At 45.1% G+C, this 17,295-nt stretch overlaps 1 protein-coding gene across 1 annotated transcript in view; it reads right to left on the bottom strand.

The window, feature by feature from the left end:
* CEP170 (centrosomal protein 170) overlaps positions 1 to 17,295 on the bottom strand; it is a 235,105-nt gene that overhangs the window by 156,999 nt on the left and 60,811 nt on the right. The window contains exons 3-4 of the mRNA XM_073560087.1: positions 10,520 to 10,609; positions 9,504 to 9,582 (exon numbers count right to left, since the gene is read on the bottom strand). Coding sequence (XP_073416188.1) covers positions 9,504 to 9,582; positions 10,520 to 10,609 — 169 coding nt within the window. The remainder of the gene's footprint in view (positions 1 to 9,503; positions 9,583 to 10,519; positions 10,610 to 17,295) is intronic.

The raw sequence follows: 17,295 nt of genomic DNA, 5'->3' as shown, positions 1-17,295 counted from the left end.
TCGATCAGACACAATATGCTTCGGAAAGCCGTGGAGGCGAAAGATGTGCTGGATAAAAATCTTCGCCAACTCTGGGGCGGAGGGCAAGGCTGGAAGAGGCGTGAAATGGGCCATCTTGGAGAAGCGGTCGACAGTTACCAGGATAGTTGTATATCCGGAAGAGTCAGGTAGATCCGTAATGAAATCCAAAGCGATAGGTTGCCAAGGGACTGAGGAAATTGGCAGGGGAAGCAGAAGGCCGGAGGGTGATCGCCTAGGAACCTTGACCTTGGCACAAGAGGAACAGGATGCCGTGAAGTCAGACACATCCTGGTGGAGAGAGGGCCACCAGTAAAAACGAGCAATGAGCTCCATCGTCTTTTTGACTCCGACATGTCCAGAAACTTTAGAGGAATGTCCCCAATGCAGTACCTTTTTCCTGTCTGCCTCGGGCACGTAGGTCTTGCCTGGAGGAGGAGTAATCAGTCTCACCGGAGCCACCGTGATGATCTTGGCAGGATCAATGATGCGAGTCGGTTCCTCCACCAAATCAGGAGACTGCAGAGACCGGGACAAAGCATCCGCCTTGAAGTTCTTTGGCCCGGGGCGGAAATGCAGCTTGAAATCGAACCGAGCGAAGAATAGAGACCATCTGGCTTGTCGAGGATTAAGTCTCTGGGCCGACTGGAGATATGCCAGGTTCTTGTGATCGGTAAAGATGGTAAACGGGTGGACCGACCCCTCAAGGAGGTAGCGCCACTCCTCCAACGCCAATTTTATGGCCAGCAGTTCACGATCCCCGATGGAGTAGTTACACTCTGCTGGAGAGAAGGCTTTCGAAAAGAACCCGCAGGTAACCAGTCGGCCGGACGGGGATTTCTGAGAAAGCACTGCACCTGCTCCGATGGAAGAGGCATCCACCTCCAGAATGAATGGCTTGGTAGCCTCGGGTCGGTGTAAAACAGGTGCCGTTGCAAAGGCTTGTTTCAGACAGGAGAAGGCCTCTTCAGCCTCCGGAGACCAGGACGAGGGGCTGACGTCTTTGCGAGTGAGACTGGAGATAGGTCTGATGACGGATGAAAAATGTGGCACAAATTGGCGATAATAATTGGCGAAGCCGAGGAACCTTTGAATCGCCTTGACTCCCACCGGCCGGGGCCACTGAAGAATTGCCGACAGCTTTCCGGGATCCATCTCCAGACCAGAATCAGAAACAATGTACCCCAAAAAGGGTAAGGAAGACTGCTCAAAGAGACACTTCTCCAGCTTCGCGTAGAGGTGATTCTCCCGTAGAACCAGTCGGACACTCCTCCTGTGAGAGGCCAGATCCGAGGAAAAAATAAGGATGTCGTCCAGATACACCACCACGCAGTAGTATAGTAGATCTCGGAAGATATCGTTGACGAATTCCTGGAACACCGCGGGAGCGTTGCAGAGACCGAAGTGCATGACCAGATATTCATAATGCCCGTCCCGGGTGTTGAAGGCGGTCTTCCACTCGTCACCCGGACGGATGCGGACGAGGTTGTAGGCCCCGCGTAAATCCAACTTCGAGAAGATGCGGGCCCCACGCAGCCGATCAAAGAGTTCAGGGATGAGAGGCAAGGGATACTTGTTTTTTACAGTAATGTCATTCAAACCCCGGAAATCGATGCAAGGACGGAGAGAACCGTCTTTCTTCTTCACAAAGAAAAACCCGGCTCCGGCAGGCGAAGAAGACTTCCGTATGAATCCTCTGGCTAAATTCTCACGAATGTACTCAGACATGGCCGCAGTCTCAGCTGGGGACAAGGGAAAAATTCGCCCACGGGGCGGAATGGTCCCGGGTCGTAGCTCGATAGGGCAATCATACGGGCGATGCGGAGGAAGGATCTCCGCCTCCTTCTTATCAAACACGTCTGAGAACGACCAGTATGCGGCTGGTAAGCCCCCAGGACCCGAGGAGACTGGAGGAGAACTGACTGGACGCACAGACCTCAGGCATCTCTCCTGGCAGGGATGTCCCCAGCGGAGGACCTCCCCGGAACGCCAATTCAGGACGGGTTCGTGTGTTCGAAGCCAGGGTAGGCCAAGTAGCAAGGCATGGCCTAAGTCGGGAAGAACGTAGAATGCGATCCGCTCCCGGTGCAAGGCCCCGATTTGCAGACACACCTCCTCCGTAACCAGGGACACGGACTCCTGTAGGGGTCTTCCATCTACGGAGGCTATAACACGCGGAGTTTTCAGGGTAAAAACGGGAATCCGGTACTTCCTCACCTCCTTCAATCTCATGAAGTTCCCCGCCGCGCCCGAGTCCACATAGGCCACCTCCGAGCCACGTCTCTGACCAAAAACCAGCTGAACCGAAAGGGTAAGGGGATGAGAGGAGTGAGATACACCTAGGTCGGCCTCTCTTACCTGCCCTAGGTGGAGGAGTTTCCCGGCCTCTCAGGACAAGAACGTAGGAAGTGGGATGCGCTGCCACAATACAGGCATAAACCCTCCATCAGTCTCTCCTTACGGCGCTGTTCAGCCAACTTGACTCGATCCACCTGCATCGGCTCCGGTGCCAGACTGGAGGACGGACCAGGAGGACGAGGACTGGACGGCCTGTGAAAAGAAGCAGATGGTCTGAGCGGACGCCTCTCTCTCGCAGCCTCTCTTGCGCGTTCCTGGAACCGGAGGTCAATTCGTGTGGCCAGAGAAATAAGATCCTCCAGGGTGGTCGGGGTATCACGCCCTGCCAGTTCGTCTTTGATTTTGCCGGAGAGACCACGCCAGAAGGCCCCGACCAAAGCCTCGTTATTCCACCCCAACTCAGAGGCCAAGGTACGGAACCGGATGGCATATTGTCCGACCGTAAGGGTACCCTGAGTGAGGCAGAAAAGGGACTCCGTGGCGGAAGCTACCCGACCAGGCTCGTCAAAGACTCTACGGAAAGTGTCCATAAAGTTCTGGACACTAGAGACTACGGGGTCGTCCCGCTCCCACAGAGGATTCACCCAGGAGAGGGCCTCTCCCTCCAAATGGGACACAATAAAGGCCACCTTGGCCCGATCAGTGGGATACTGTTGGGGCAATAGTTCGAAATGCAACCTGCACTGATTTAGGAAGCCCCTGCACAACTTTGGGTCGCCGCCATACCGAGGCGGTTTACCCAGCCTGGGTGACGGGGCAGATACGGAATCGGAACCGTGGGACGGATCGGGCGCGGCAGCCGACTGCAGGGACAGCAACCGATCGTCGACCGAGGCCATGTAAGAGAGGATGTGGGATTGGGTGTCTCGTTGCTGAACCAGCTCCTGCTGGAGGCTGGCCAGTTGGGAGGCGTTGCCAGGGTCAGCGGCCTGTAAGGCCGACACGCGGGAATCCATGGTCTTCATAAAAGACATAATTCGAGTCTGGTTCTCCCTCAGGAATACCAACTCCTTTTGGGCGGCGGCCCCGGCGGGGTCCATGGCCTGACTATTCTGTTACACTTCGGGTGCCGGAAGCGAGAGTGGACCCACTGGGCCGTGACGCCGAACCCTCCCCGAGTGAGCGCACCAAGTGGACCGACCCCTATACAGGGATCGTTAGGGAACAGACTCGGGGAGTTCAAGCGCCACGGCAGCCAGGACCAGGGGTCGGCTCAAGAGGGTGAGCGATGAAGAGGAGTAGTGGAAGATCCGAGGAGGAGACGGGTACACCGGGATCCGTAGGCGGAAGGAGTGGAAGGTGGGACGGCGGGACCAGCAGGAGGCAGGAAAGGGAGCAACACTAAAAGGAGGACACAGAGGTTAAACAGCGGGCAGGAGCAGGAGACACAGCGATAACACGATGGCACAGCAGGAAGCACAGAGACAGGGAGCACAGGGACAGGGAGCACAAAGGCAGGCAGCACAGAGGGTAAACAGGATAGCAGCTGCTACAGCAGCGAGCACGGCCTAGACACAAGAGACAATAACTCAATAGTCAGGCGCCTCCCCTAGGGGAGGGCGGCCTGAAATACCTAGTGGAGGGCGCTGATAGGTCGGGCGGGATCCGAGCAGGTCACGCCGACAGACTGCCATAGGCGCACGATCTAACCCTCCGGCGCGTGCGCAGGGGTACCATGCGCGCGGCCGAGGGAAGTGGAGGAGGACGTCGGGAGACCAGCTGCCGGAAAGCGCGCAGAGCGGGAGCGCGCGTCAAGGCAGAGACTGAGGAGGAAGCCGGACCAGGAGCGGGAGCGGTGAGTACAGCCGGGGAGCGAGGAGCGGTGGGAGCGGTGCTAACAGGGGATAGGGGAAAATATGTGTAGGTACGTTAAGAGCTGGCTCAGGGATAGGAAACAAAGGGTGGTTATTAACGGAGCACACTCGGACTGGGTCACTGTTAGCAGTGGTGTACCACAGGGGTCAGTTTTGGGCCCGCTTCTTTTTAACATATTTATTAATGACCTTGTAGGGGGCATAGAGAGTAGAATTTCAATATTTGCAGATGACACTAAACTCTGCAGGGTAATTAATACAGAGGAGGACAATTTTATATTACAGGAGGATTTATGTAAACTAGAAGCTTGGGCTGATAAATGGCAAATGAGCTTTAATGGGGATAAATGTAAGGTCATGCACTTGGGTAGAACGAACAAGATGTATAATTATGTGCTTAATTGTAAAACACTGGGCAAAACTGTCACTGAAAAAGACCTGGGTGTATGGGTGGACGACAAACTCACATTTAGTGGCCAGTGTCAGGCAGCTGCAGCAAAGGCAAATAAAATAATGGGATGCATTAAAAGAGGCATAGATGCTCAGGAGGAGAACATAATTTTACCTCTATATAAGTCACTAGTGCGACCACACTTAGAATACTGTGTACAGTTCTGGTCTCCGGTGTATAAGAAAGACATAGCTGAACTGGAGCGGGTGCAGAGAAGAGCGACCAAGGTTATTAGGGAACTGGGGGGTCTGCAATACCAAGACAGGTTATTACACTTGGGGTTATTTAGTTTGGAGAATCGAAGGCTTAGGGGTGATCTTATTACAATGTATAAATATATGTGGGGACAATACAAAGACCTTTCTAATGATCTTTTTACTCTTAGACCTGTGACGGGGACAAGGGGGCATCCTCTACGTCTGGCGGAAAGAAGGTTTAAGCATAATAACAGACGCGGATTCTTTACTGTACGAGCAGTGAGACTATGGAACTCTCTGCCATATGATGTTGTAATGAGTGATTCCCTACTAAAATTTAAGAAGGGACTGGATGCCTTTCTTGAAAAGTATAATATTACAGGGTATATACACTAGTTTCCTTAGTGTTGCGTTGATCCAGGGAGCTAGTCTGATTGCCGTATGTGGAGTCGGGAAGGAATTTTTTTCCCCAATGTAAAGCTTACTGTTTGCCACATGGGGTTTTTTTGCCTTCCTCTGGATCAACATGTTAGGGCAAGTTAGGATAGGATATGGGTTGAACTAGATGGACTTAAAGTCTCCCTTCAACCTTAATTACTATGTTACTATGTACTATCCTGTCCCCGGTCATAGGGGCCAGGGTACCGTGGATGGGATAGTATGTCAGATGTCAGAAAGGGGATCATAGCCTCCATGGGTGGCTAGAAGCTGCTATAGCACGATCGGCTCTGCTACATAGAGGTGATGCATAGATCACCTCTATGTAGTAGAATTACAGCATTGCTATGAGCGCCGACCACAGGGTGGCGCTCATAGCAATCTGCCATCAACAACCATAGAGGTCTCGAGGAGAAGTCAGGCTGTTATGGCAACATGTCGCTTACCCCCGATCACGTGACGGAGGTCAGACATGGGCTCACTTCCGGCCGCGCGCCAGAAGCTCTAGTTAAATGCCCGCTGTCAGCGTTTGACAGCGGGATTTAACTAGCTAATAGGCGCGGATGGATCACGATTCCGCTTGCGCCTATTGCGGGCACATGTCAGCTGTTTAAAACAGCTGACATGTCGCAGCTTTGAGGTGGGTTCACCTCCGGAGCCCACCTCAAAGCGGGGAATACTGGCCGCTGACGCACTATCATGCCAGTGGTCAGTAAGGGGTTAAAAAAACGCCATAGGGACCCTTCTATTCTTGATAACCAACCTTGCTAACACTGACCGCTGAGGGTTGCAGCCTGCAGCTGTCAGTTTTGACTGGCTGCTTACCAGAAATACAGGGGAACCCACACAATTTTGTTTATATTATTATTTATTTAGAGCGAAGGTGTCGGCTAATGAATACACCTCCCATTAGCCGTACCTGCTCAAGCTATTATAAGTGGCAGCAGGCGTAGGCTGATGGTGTAGTAGTCCCATGATCCAGTGACAGTGACCGGAGTAAACTTTTAACCTCCGATCACAGCTGTGGGCTCACCCTGTCATTTGACAGCATGGGAACCACAGTTCTCTAACCGACGGTAATGATCTTACCACAGAATGAGAAGCACCCGGTGTTCGGGTCCTGGACCCGATCAGTAACACGGACTTCCTGGTGAAGTAGGTGTTCGAGGTCCATGCCCGAACAGTAGGTATTCGGTACGGACCTCGAACTGTTCGGGTTCGCCCATCTCTATTGCTGACGAAAAGGGAGCAGTAGACCACATAATGTTTTCCACTGTTCTATCCTGCACTACCTAACATGGACATATGATAAGGGTAGGTGCACACAAGCGTATACAATATCATTGAGAGTTTCATCCAGAAAACTCACTTGTCATCCATATACAATCCGATTTTTACAACAGCTATAACCGTGATGATTTACAAGACTATTTAGTTTCCTATGTTACAGAATTGCAATATAGCAATAAAAATCGGATGCTTTACTCTGTATCTGTAAGGCTAGTTTCACACTTGCTTTTTTTTGCAGCGCGTTTTTCCCGCAAAAAAACGCATTGAAAAAACGCATACATAAGCATACAACTGCTGCGTTTTTTTCAAGCATTTTTATGAGCATGCATGAAAAAAACGCAGCGTTTTTATGCGTTTGTATGCGTTTTTAGTGCGTTTTTACCGCGTTTGCGTTTTTTTCCAACATTTTTAGGTGGCCCCTCACTCTACCCAAACCATGACTTTACTAACCCTAACCCTGACCCTAACCCTAACCCTGACCCTAACCCTGACCCTAACCCTTAACCAAATCATACTTAACCCTAACCCAAACCCTAAACCCTAACTAACCCTAACCCTAACCCTGACCCTAACCCTGACCCTAACCCTTAACAAAACCATACTTAACCCTAATCCTGACCCTAACCCTGACCCTAATCCTTAACAAAACCATACTTAACCCTAACCCTGACCCTAACCCTGACCCTAACCCTAACCCTGACCCTAACCCTAACCCTGACCCTAACCCTTAACAAAACCATACTTAACCCTAATCCTGACCCTAACCCTGACCCTAATCCTTAACAAAACCATACTTAACCCTAACCCTGACCCTAACCCTGACCCTAACCCTAACCCTGACCCTAACCCTGACCCTGACCCTAACCCTTAACAAAACCATACTTAACCCTAATCCTGACCCTAACCCTGACCCTAACCCTTAACCAAACCATACTTAACCCTAACCCTGACCCAAACCCCAACCCTAACCCTGACCCTAACCCTAACCCTAAACCCCCTTAACTAACCCTAACTCTAACCCAAACCCCTAAATTCCATGGTTAAAAAAAAAAAACGCATATGCAAAAAAACGCATACATGAGCATGCCAGTGCGCACATATGCGCATCCATAGGCTATAATGGCCATTTTTAGCGCAAAACGTGCGCATATGTGCGCATGCGCTTTTTTGCAGGGCCAAAAAATGCAACATGCTGCGTCTGGAAAATACCAACGCACACCCCAAAAAAACGCAGCGCATGAAAATCGCATACATGCGCTTACCAGCGCGCAGGTATGCGCACCCATGTTAAATATAGGGGAAAAAACGCATGCGCAGGTATGCGTTTTTTTCCAGCGCTAAAAAACGCAAATGTGAAACCAGCCTTAGGCATTCATTTTTTTTTTCATGCAGCCATAGACTTGAAAAGGTGAGTCTCGTCAGATTTACAGAAATCCCCCTCCCCCCCGTGAAAAGCATCTCACTGTCAATAGTTACCAATCTATACAAATATGGCAATGAATAGTACCAGTCACCAGTACTGCAAATGTACAGCACAGGGCAGGAACTCTTTAAATGCTTACAATAATTGTTACAACTAGAGATGGGCGAACCTGAACAGTAAAGTTTGGCGTCTGTACCGAACACATACTGTTTGGGCAAGGACACCGAACATGGACTTCCGTGTTACTGTATGAGTTCGACTGCCCGAACACTGGGTGTTTGTCGCGCTGTCATGTGCATGGCAGCACGGCAAACACCGCTTCTGATCGGCGGGGAAATCATCCCTGCTGGTCGGAGCCGCGGTTCCCACGTGGTTTTTCTCACGGTGCTAGCGGGGATGTCACCGAGGTCATGGCAGTTCAGTCCAGCTGGGAACGGAGCCTCAGTGACCAGACGTAATCTCGATGACGTCACCACCGGTCTCTGAGGCTGCGCTTGCAGTAGTTCCGTCACCAGTGGTTTTCAGCCTGGACGGACACATCTTGGCACCGTCCAGGTTAAAACTGTTTATCCCTCAGACATGGATTACAGTGTGGGACAGAACGACGGACAGGTATGGTACATTGTTGTTTTTTTTTTTTTCTACTTTTATTACAGGAGAACGAGGGCTTCGCTGGAATTAGGCGTTTAAATAAAAATGGAAAACTGTGTTTAGTCTTATTTAAAATAAAGGACTTTATTCTTCTTGTGTCTTTATTTACCATACAACTATAGGATTAGTAGTGGATATGTGTCTTATAGCCGCCTCTCCATTACTAAGCCGTGGGCTTGATATCACCTGACAATACAAAGGTGACATCAACCCCACAAATATGAACCCCACTTGCCACCGCTACAGGGCAAGTAGGAAGAGCCGGGCAAAGTGTCAGAATTGGCACATCTAATGGGCTGCTATTTTTAGGCTGGGGGGGCCAATATCCATGGCCCATTACCAGCCTGAGTATACCAGCCTCCAGCTGTCTGCTTTAGCACGGCTATTTGTCAAATATAGGGGGGACCCCACGCCGTTAACATAACAGCGCAGCAGACAGTGGATGTTCGGGCCCCCCATTCAAGTGAATGGAGTCCGGGTTCGGGTACTACTCTGGTACCCGAACTTTTTGTAACTCTTCATCAGAACCCAAACATCCAGGTGTCCGACCACCTCTAGTTACAACACCTCACCATTAAAATTCCAACACCAAGAAGGAAAATATATGAAATTATGTACATCACAGGATGAATTGTCATGTAATTGACCTGCAAATGATGACAAAATGGAAACAACATTTTCAGCCTCTCTCAATTAATTATCGAGTATGAGCGCCAGACGCATAAATACACACTTTGGCATGCTATCAGCGACTGTTCCTTCTAGGTGTTACAATTTAAATTGATTAAGAAATTTTATATACTATTACTAACAAACTAGATTCCAATTTTGGCAACCTTAAAACTCAATTAATAAAAGGATATCATAACCAAATCTCAGTTTATCTTCAAGCTTCAGGGTAACATAAGTTTGTTCAGGAATCCGGATATCATTCACAAATGTCTATAAAGAGATCATAAAAAAGAAATATGAATAGAACATACCAAACACACACAAAACTACAAGCTAGCAAGAAGATGCTGTAAAGGCATCTGCTAAGCCACTGACATAACACAGAATGGATCACTTATATTACATATTAGGCCTCTTTCACACTACCGTTTTTGACCATCAGTCAAAATCCGCCAGGTTTTGAAAAAAATGGATCCGCCATTTTATTTTGCGGATCCGTTTTTTTCCCCATTGACTTGCATTACTGGCGGATCTTGACGGATGGCCATCCGTTGGATCCGTTTTTGTGAGGATCCGCCAAATTTTTTGCGTCCGCCGGCATGCCTGGACGGACCTTGCAAGGTTTTTATGTTGTTGGATCCGCATTTTCCATTGCGCATGCCCGGAGAAAGAAAGTCAGGGAGAAAATTAACCCTGAAATCCTTTCTGGCGGATGACACAAATATTCTCTCTCTCTCTCATTCTCTCTCTCTCTCTTTTCCCGGCCAGCGGTTCCTTTAAAATTCTTCATTCTACGGATCCGTCACAAAACTGATCCTGTGGCATCCATTCACATCAGTTAGGAACGGATCCGCTTTTCCGCCTTTTTGGCGGATTTTAACTGACACTAAAACCTGAAGTGTGAAAGAGGCCTTAGACTGTTGGCTGACCCTGTCAATAACGGCGGGTTCAGCGGACATTATTCTATTGTGTATGGGATCTTTACTCCAAGTGAAAAAATAAGTGTTCAGGTGTATGGGAAAGTCAGAAGAGATAGTGGTCCACGGGAAAACACAGAAAGGCCATGTAAGGTGTACGATTACACTGGCTACAAAACAAAATTAAATGTGCTTGGGTTTGCAGTTTGATGGAATGATAACACACTATTTCTAAGTTAGTACATTTGAAGATATTCTTTCCTATACAGAGTAATTCTATTTAGGCTTACCCCATTGAGACTCCCCAAGTCCTTTACTAAATGTTCATCAGTAGATGCTTCATAGTTGATGACCGCATGTTGTTTGTCCACACTTCTTGACTATATCATTTGAAAGACAGAAACATCGCAAGAAGTCAGTAGGTTTGGTTGGCTTAACATGTAAGAAAAACTAACCTACAGGATAAAATGTTCGTTGTGTAAACTCTCTCGCTCTATTCTTTTAGATATCAGCTAGGTTTTGGATAAAAGAACATGGAAGCACAGAGCACGGTTGTGCCAAGCTTGAGGATGCGGCTAAAGTCTCTTTTGACAGATACCTTTTTAAACTATTCCAATAATAGCACACTATCCCCAAAAATTATACCAATTTGGAAACTTCACCCCTCAAATAATTCATCTAAGGGTGTTGTGACCAACATTTTTTTATTCTCACAAGGGTATCAGGAGAAAATACACTCAACCATTTGTTACATAATTTCTACTGACTACGCCATTACCATCCAAGTAACTGAAAACTAACTGGGCACACGCGCCATTTTGAAGTGCAGATTTTGCATTTTGTGGGTGCTAGGTCACATTAGCAGAGCCCTTAAATTGCCAGAACAACAACCTCCTAAAAGTGATTCTATTTTGGAAACTACACCCCTCAAGCAGAGTTGTGGAGTTGGTAATACAAACCTCCGACGCCTCAATTTCACTGACTCCCTCATACATGGCTCATGTTTAAGTGGCAAATTTATTGTAGTAAAATGGTAACATCAGGCTTTTAATCACTATTCTGATACAATAATCAAGCCATTTAGATATAAAAGAATATATATTTATAGGAATACAACTTTAAAATAAAAGAAAAAATGTAAATATGCAGTACACTATGCAGTAAGTGGGGAAAAACAGTTTTCAACAAAAACGTACTGAATAACATTTGTGCAGTCTATGAATTTGTTCTGAGAAATAGCATTGCCTCCATCAGATCCTCCTTCATAGATGACTTCAAATCTGATGTAATTATTTTAAGGCTAGAGAACAACCTCTCTACACTAACTTAGGTTGTGGCAAAGCAGTAAACACATGGGCAACAGTTCTAACAATTTCAGGGAATAAAGAAATTGCCTCGTGTACAGTCAGTTTTGATAAACAGCTCAACTCTTCTTCTTCTTTTAGAGTAAATTAAAAGTTTTGCTGGAATATGGTCAATCTGTTTGCTATGAGAATGAAATTTTTTCCATATGGCAACGCTTTACCTGCTTCACGTCGTTCAATGACTTTTCAAAATTAAACTTTTCATCTGATGAGGCCGAAGAAATGGCAGCAGTAGCACTGGTAGGACCTGAGTCCTCTTGCTCTTGGCCATCCTGTAGCCCACTCATCCTAACTGCTACCTCAGTCAGAGCTTCTTTTCCTTTAGTAAGCTGTTGATCATCCAGCAATATACGATGACTTGGGTCCACATAAACAGCTGCTAGAATTTTATTTTCTAATAGTAGTGTCTCTCTCCGTTTCATTAAAGCAGCAATGCCATCTGCTATTAAACGTCCTCTTTGGGACAAGACACTTTTAGTCACTGTAAATGGGTGATGAAACAATTCCTTAATTTCAGCCACCTGTGTCCATTGACCTTCATGTAGTGTTACCGGAGGGTTGGCCATATCTACAAGGAAGGGTTTCAGCTCAAGCAATCACTCAATCATTAAATAGGTGCCGTCTCACTGAGCAGCTTAATCTATAATTGCCCCTTTTCCAGCATGTCTCTTCAAGATGGAATCAATTTTAGGGGTTCTGCCACCATAGGGGTTCTGGCAGCATAGTTTAGAGAGTGGAAGGTCAAAATGTCTCTCTCTTTTGGCACTTAATCATCTTATCTCTTGTTAGAAGCTAGTCCACTGATGATTCAGCTTGGAAGAAACGCGTTGGGAAATTTTATGAGGGAAAGTGCAGGGCATGTTTAATACAGGGGAAGCTGTGGACTGCCTTGTCAGGGCGGAGCTTGGGGATAGACTATTGTTAGCACTATATGGATTGACAGGGTATTGTCTTCCCCATCTCTTCCTGGCACACTACAACTGAACCAGGATTATTGTCTTTTGTCTTCTCCCGTACCTGGATATTGAATTGGTGAGATTGTTCCTTTTCTATATATTCAATCTCATAAACTGCATATTTTGTTTATATCATTGTTGATGATATCACTGTTATAGATATCCTTTATATATGCAGCCAAGGTTTTAGTGTGACATTTATATAAGGTGGACTTTTGCTATGTAAATCCACAGCATTATACCTTGGATTATTTTGGATTTCACTATAGCCACTGCAAGAGAAATCTTCTTATCCTAAGAGGGCATATATGACAATTGACTTTTTTGACTGGAACTTAATCCCTCATTTTTTTAAAATTCACTGAGGGTGACACTATTTCTCTTTTTATCGTGTCGATAAAAGTAATGTTTTAATTCTTGTCCATGCTGTATATTATATTACTTTGGTGAGATCTAGATTTACACTTTTTTGGTATTACCTCACTTTGCTTTATTCTCATTCTGACACCAATAACCAATTTCCTCACTTTGCTAAACAGAGTTCCAACATGTCCCTCTTGCACACTATCTCTTATTGCCAGCTGCAGCATGTGCACAACACAGCGCATGTGATGAATAGGAAAGAGGTGTGAAGCAGCTTCAACAAGATCATCTAATTGTAAAGAATCATTTTGCTGTTCTTCTGTAGTAATATCTGTGTGTCCCTCAGTTACAGGATTGTGGTCTTTCAACTCAAACATACTGAATCTTTAGTTTTCTTCTAGCTGTACTTCACCGTCATTATTCTCATTCATCAGTTATTATTATTATTATTATTATTATTATTATTATTTATATAGAACCATTGATTCCATGGTGCTGTACATGAGAAGGGGTTACATTAAAATTACAGATATCACAGTAAACAAACTAACAATGACAGACTGATATAGAGGGGAGAGGGAACCCTGTCCTTTCGGGCTTACATGCTACTGGATGGTGGGGAAGGAGACAGTAGGTTGGGGGGTTGCAGCAGCTCCAGTGATGGAGAGGCGGTGGCTCCAGTATTGGTGAGGAGGCAGCAGGGTCATTGCAGGCTGTAGGCTTTCCTGAAGAGATGGGTTTTCAGGTTCCGTCTGAAGGATCTGAGTGTGGTTGATAGTCAGACGTGTTGGGGCAAAGAGTTCCAGAGGATGGGGGCTATTCGGGAGAAGTCTTGGAGGCGGCTGGGTGAAGAGCGAATAAGTGAGGAGGAGAGAAGGAGGTCTTGGGAGGACCGGAGATTACGTGAGGGAAGATATGGGGAGATTAGTTCAGAGATATACGGAGGAGACAGGTTATGGATGGCTTTGTAGGTCAGTATTAGTAATTTGTACTTTTAATTGTACTTATCATATTTGAAGCATTATCAGTTACAATAACAAAAACCTGTTCTTTTTTAGTTCATTATTATCTTGCAGAATTTTTTCCACTAAGGCCTGGAGGAAACTGGCTGCTGTGATGAGCTTTAGCATCTTTTACTGCCAGTGTTTTGGTAACAATTTTCATGTTGTCACAAACAAATCGAACAATGATGGCAAAATAGTTCACTCTGTGACGTGTGCAGGCATCCATTTTACGAAATATAAAGTGTCTCGAGAGTATTTTCAAGATCTTTCTATTGGTTAAGGGCTTCTTCAATCACTAATTTTCTAATATTTTCTCTTTCCAAAGAAACCACAAAGATTGCGAGCCATTTCTCCATTAAGAGCTGTAAAAGCTGGTCGCGCAAATAATGATAATGGTACACCTTCTTTCACAAATAGGTCTATGAGTTGTCAACATATCTGCTGTCACTGTTACAGTAACTTTGTCACTTACAAAATACCATGTAACTGATGTTTGAGATGCTCTTTCCTCCTCTTTTGCCTGGTGGGAAGTGCTGGACACTGGTTTCTTGGTGTCGCTGTGATCTTTCTCAGTCACAGATTTGAAAACTTCTGAGTGTAAGTGTTGTAAATGTCTTTTTAGATTGGAAGCTCCCGTAGGAGCATTTTTATCACTGCCTGAGTAGGCAGTGATTTTGGCATCACAGCATTTGTTTTCATCTGTCATACACGGACCCACAAATTATTTTTAACCATGAGTTAATGTGAAATGCTAAAATACAGCTGACTTCATTGGAAGCTTCTTAGACATTTGGTAATCAAATAAATTATCTCAAAATAATTTTGTCCTATAAAAAAATAAGGTATATTTTAATTCTTGCAAGAATAGGGAATCATGTATAATTTTGGGTAGAAATAAAACAAACTTTGCATATATCAATAGGACAGATGATGACAAATAACATTGTAATACTACAAACATTCTATTAGGTTGCTTTACTCTGAACTTTCAATCTCAGGCGTTTCTTAGGGTATGTGCAGACATTCAGGAATTGGAAGCACTTTGGACGCAGCGGACGTGTGCTGCGGCTTCCAAAGTGCTGCCGGCTATTGAACGCAGGTGAATCTGCATGTGTTCATTGAACCGTGCGGATTCATTGCGTCCTATACATTGTACGGGTGAAATTTATCTTGTGGAGGCTCGCGTCTCCGCTAGATAAATAGACATTCTGTGGTTTGGAAAAACGCGACGCATGTCCGACTCTGCGGTTGATCCGTGGGCATCTCTGGACGCATAGTAGACATGAGATTTCTTGAAATTCCTTCCACTATGCTGTAACATATGGACGCAGCGGGTTGGACGCTACACAAGTACGCAGCATCCAACAAGCAGCGCTTACTGACCGTGTGCACATACCCTCAGGGTGAAGTAAATGTTTCACATCATGATGCTTTACAGCTTATGAAGAGGAGCGGAAGGAAGGAGCAAGTTTCTGCTGAATCATACCCCAGGAAGAAACTGAAACTGCTAGCAGAGCTAATAATATTTAGAGCAGCAGATCAAACTAACCTCTCCAAACATGAGCTAAGAGGAAAAGCAAACTAAAACATCAAGCATACAGAGACAACACATACTGGACTATTGATTTATGCACAGTATATTGAAAGTTTAGATATGCTTTAAGAAGTACTTGATTGAGTATTATTGTGCCTTAATCCTGTTTTCCTGGTCACGCTAAGCAGTTCTGGAGACGAGAGCAGGGCTTCAGGCATTTATTATTATTATGGGAGGAAATCTGAGGACCCGGAGAAAACCCACACAAACACGTGAGGAACATACAAACTCCTTTGGTGGGATATGAACCCAGGTTTCCAGCACTGCAATGCAATTCCACCATAGTAGGAGGAATTCCTGCATCCTTATGTTACACACTTAAGCAAACCTCAATTTATTTTTTCATTCTATCTTTTTTCATTTTATTTATTTTTTCGTCTGACTACTTTCTTGATCGCACGGGTATATCTAAACACTTTATGTCTCACATACACCTAGTGACACATTTATTTTGTTTAAATATATATCAAAGTTGGTATCCTATTTAGAATTTCACAATTCCCTAATTTAATATGCATAAGCTCACAACAATTTATAATTTTTCCTGATTGTCCCTTGTACTATGTCATTTATGCCTGCATGGAGACCTGTGACTTTCCTGGGGACTAGAACCCAGGTGTGTTAGACCAACAGACACACGTTTCATGGGTGACACCACCACTATTAATATATAAAATAGTGACCATAACTACACGGAAGATGATAGACACATTTTTCAGGCCATTTTTAATAATACGATTATATAATAGTAATTTTTAGATAATTCTTTATTGATAATAAATAATAAAAATAAAAATGAAAATAAAAATAAAAGTTTTTTAAAAGCAGTTAATTTTAGAAATAATCTATTTTATGAAGTTTATTTAATAGTAGCATCGCTCCTTGATTCCCTCCTACAAAACAAAAATAAAGAAAATTGTTCATTGCAATTTTTTATAATAATTTTTTAACAAACCATAGTATCACATATTTAACAGGATAGTTTTGTGAAAAAATAGTTCATAGAACCTATGTTCCAAAGGCACTGATACCAGCAGGACGGTGGCGCTCAACATAAGTCACAAGAGAAAACAATGAAACCAGTAAACACATGGGTTTTACTACCCTGAAAGTCGGGAGATAATGTTTTTAAAAAAAGTTTTTTTTTTGTTTTTGCATTGACAGTCTGGATACTTTGGCAATGTTTCCGCTGCAATTTTTATGAAGGTCTTTATATCATTTTACTGGTAGGATTTTTATGTACATTTTAGCAAGTATTTTGAAGGATTTTCTTGTTTTATTATGTTATTTGTGTGAAATTGTGCCAAAAATGCTGGCCCCTCCCCCAGTGATGACCATTATGACATCATATGTAAACAGAACACACCCATAATTGCTAATGGAAGGGGCTATAAATTCCCTGCTCCTATGGCTGGTGTAATATCCCTGAGGAAGGTGCCAGGAAGGGCGCCAAAACGCATAGGAAGGAATAAAGAAGTACTTTGTTACAACATCTTGCATCCCAGGTGATTTTGTGGACTCAGCAGCGCGGACTGTGGCACACCTTGCTTCCCATATTCTCTGATCCCCAGGATTGGGCGTTTTCTTTGAAACCAGATGATCCTATTCTGACTAATGTGAACGCATTTTTTCAGGCCTTGGGGTTGTTGTATGACGAACCTAATGCTATTGATCAGGCTGAAAAGACCCTGCTGGCATTGAACCAGGGTCGTGATTCTGCAGAATTGTACTGTCAAAAATTCCGAAAGTGGGCAGTACTTACTACCTGGAATGATAATGCCTTGG

This window comes from Dendrobates tinctorius, unplaced genomic scaffold, assembly GCF_039654945.1.
Source record: "Dendrobates tinctorius isolate UK_male_01 unplaced genomic scaffold, ASM3965494v1 ptg000293l, whole genome shotgun sequence".
Lineage (NCBI taxonomy): Eukaryota > Metazoa > Chordata > Amphibia > Anura > Dendrobatidae > Dendrobates > Dendrobates tinctorius.
This window is presented reverse-complemented; position numbering and strand designations above follow the sequence as displayed.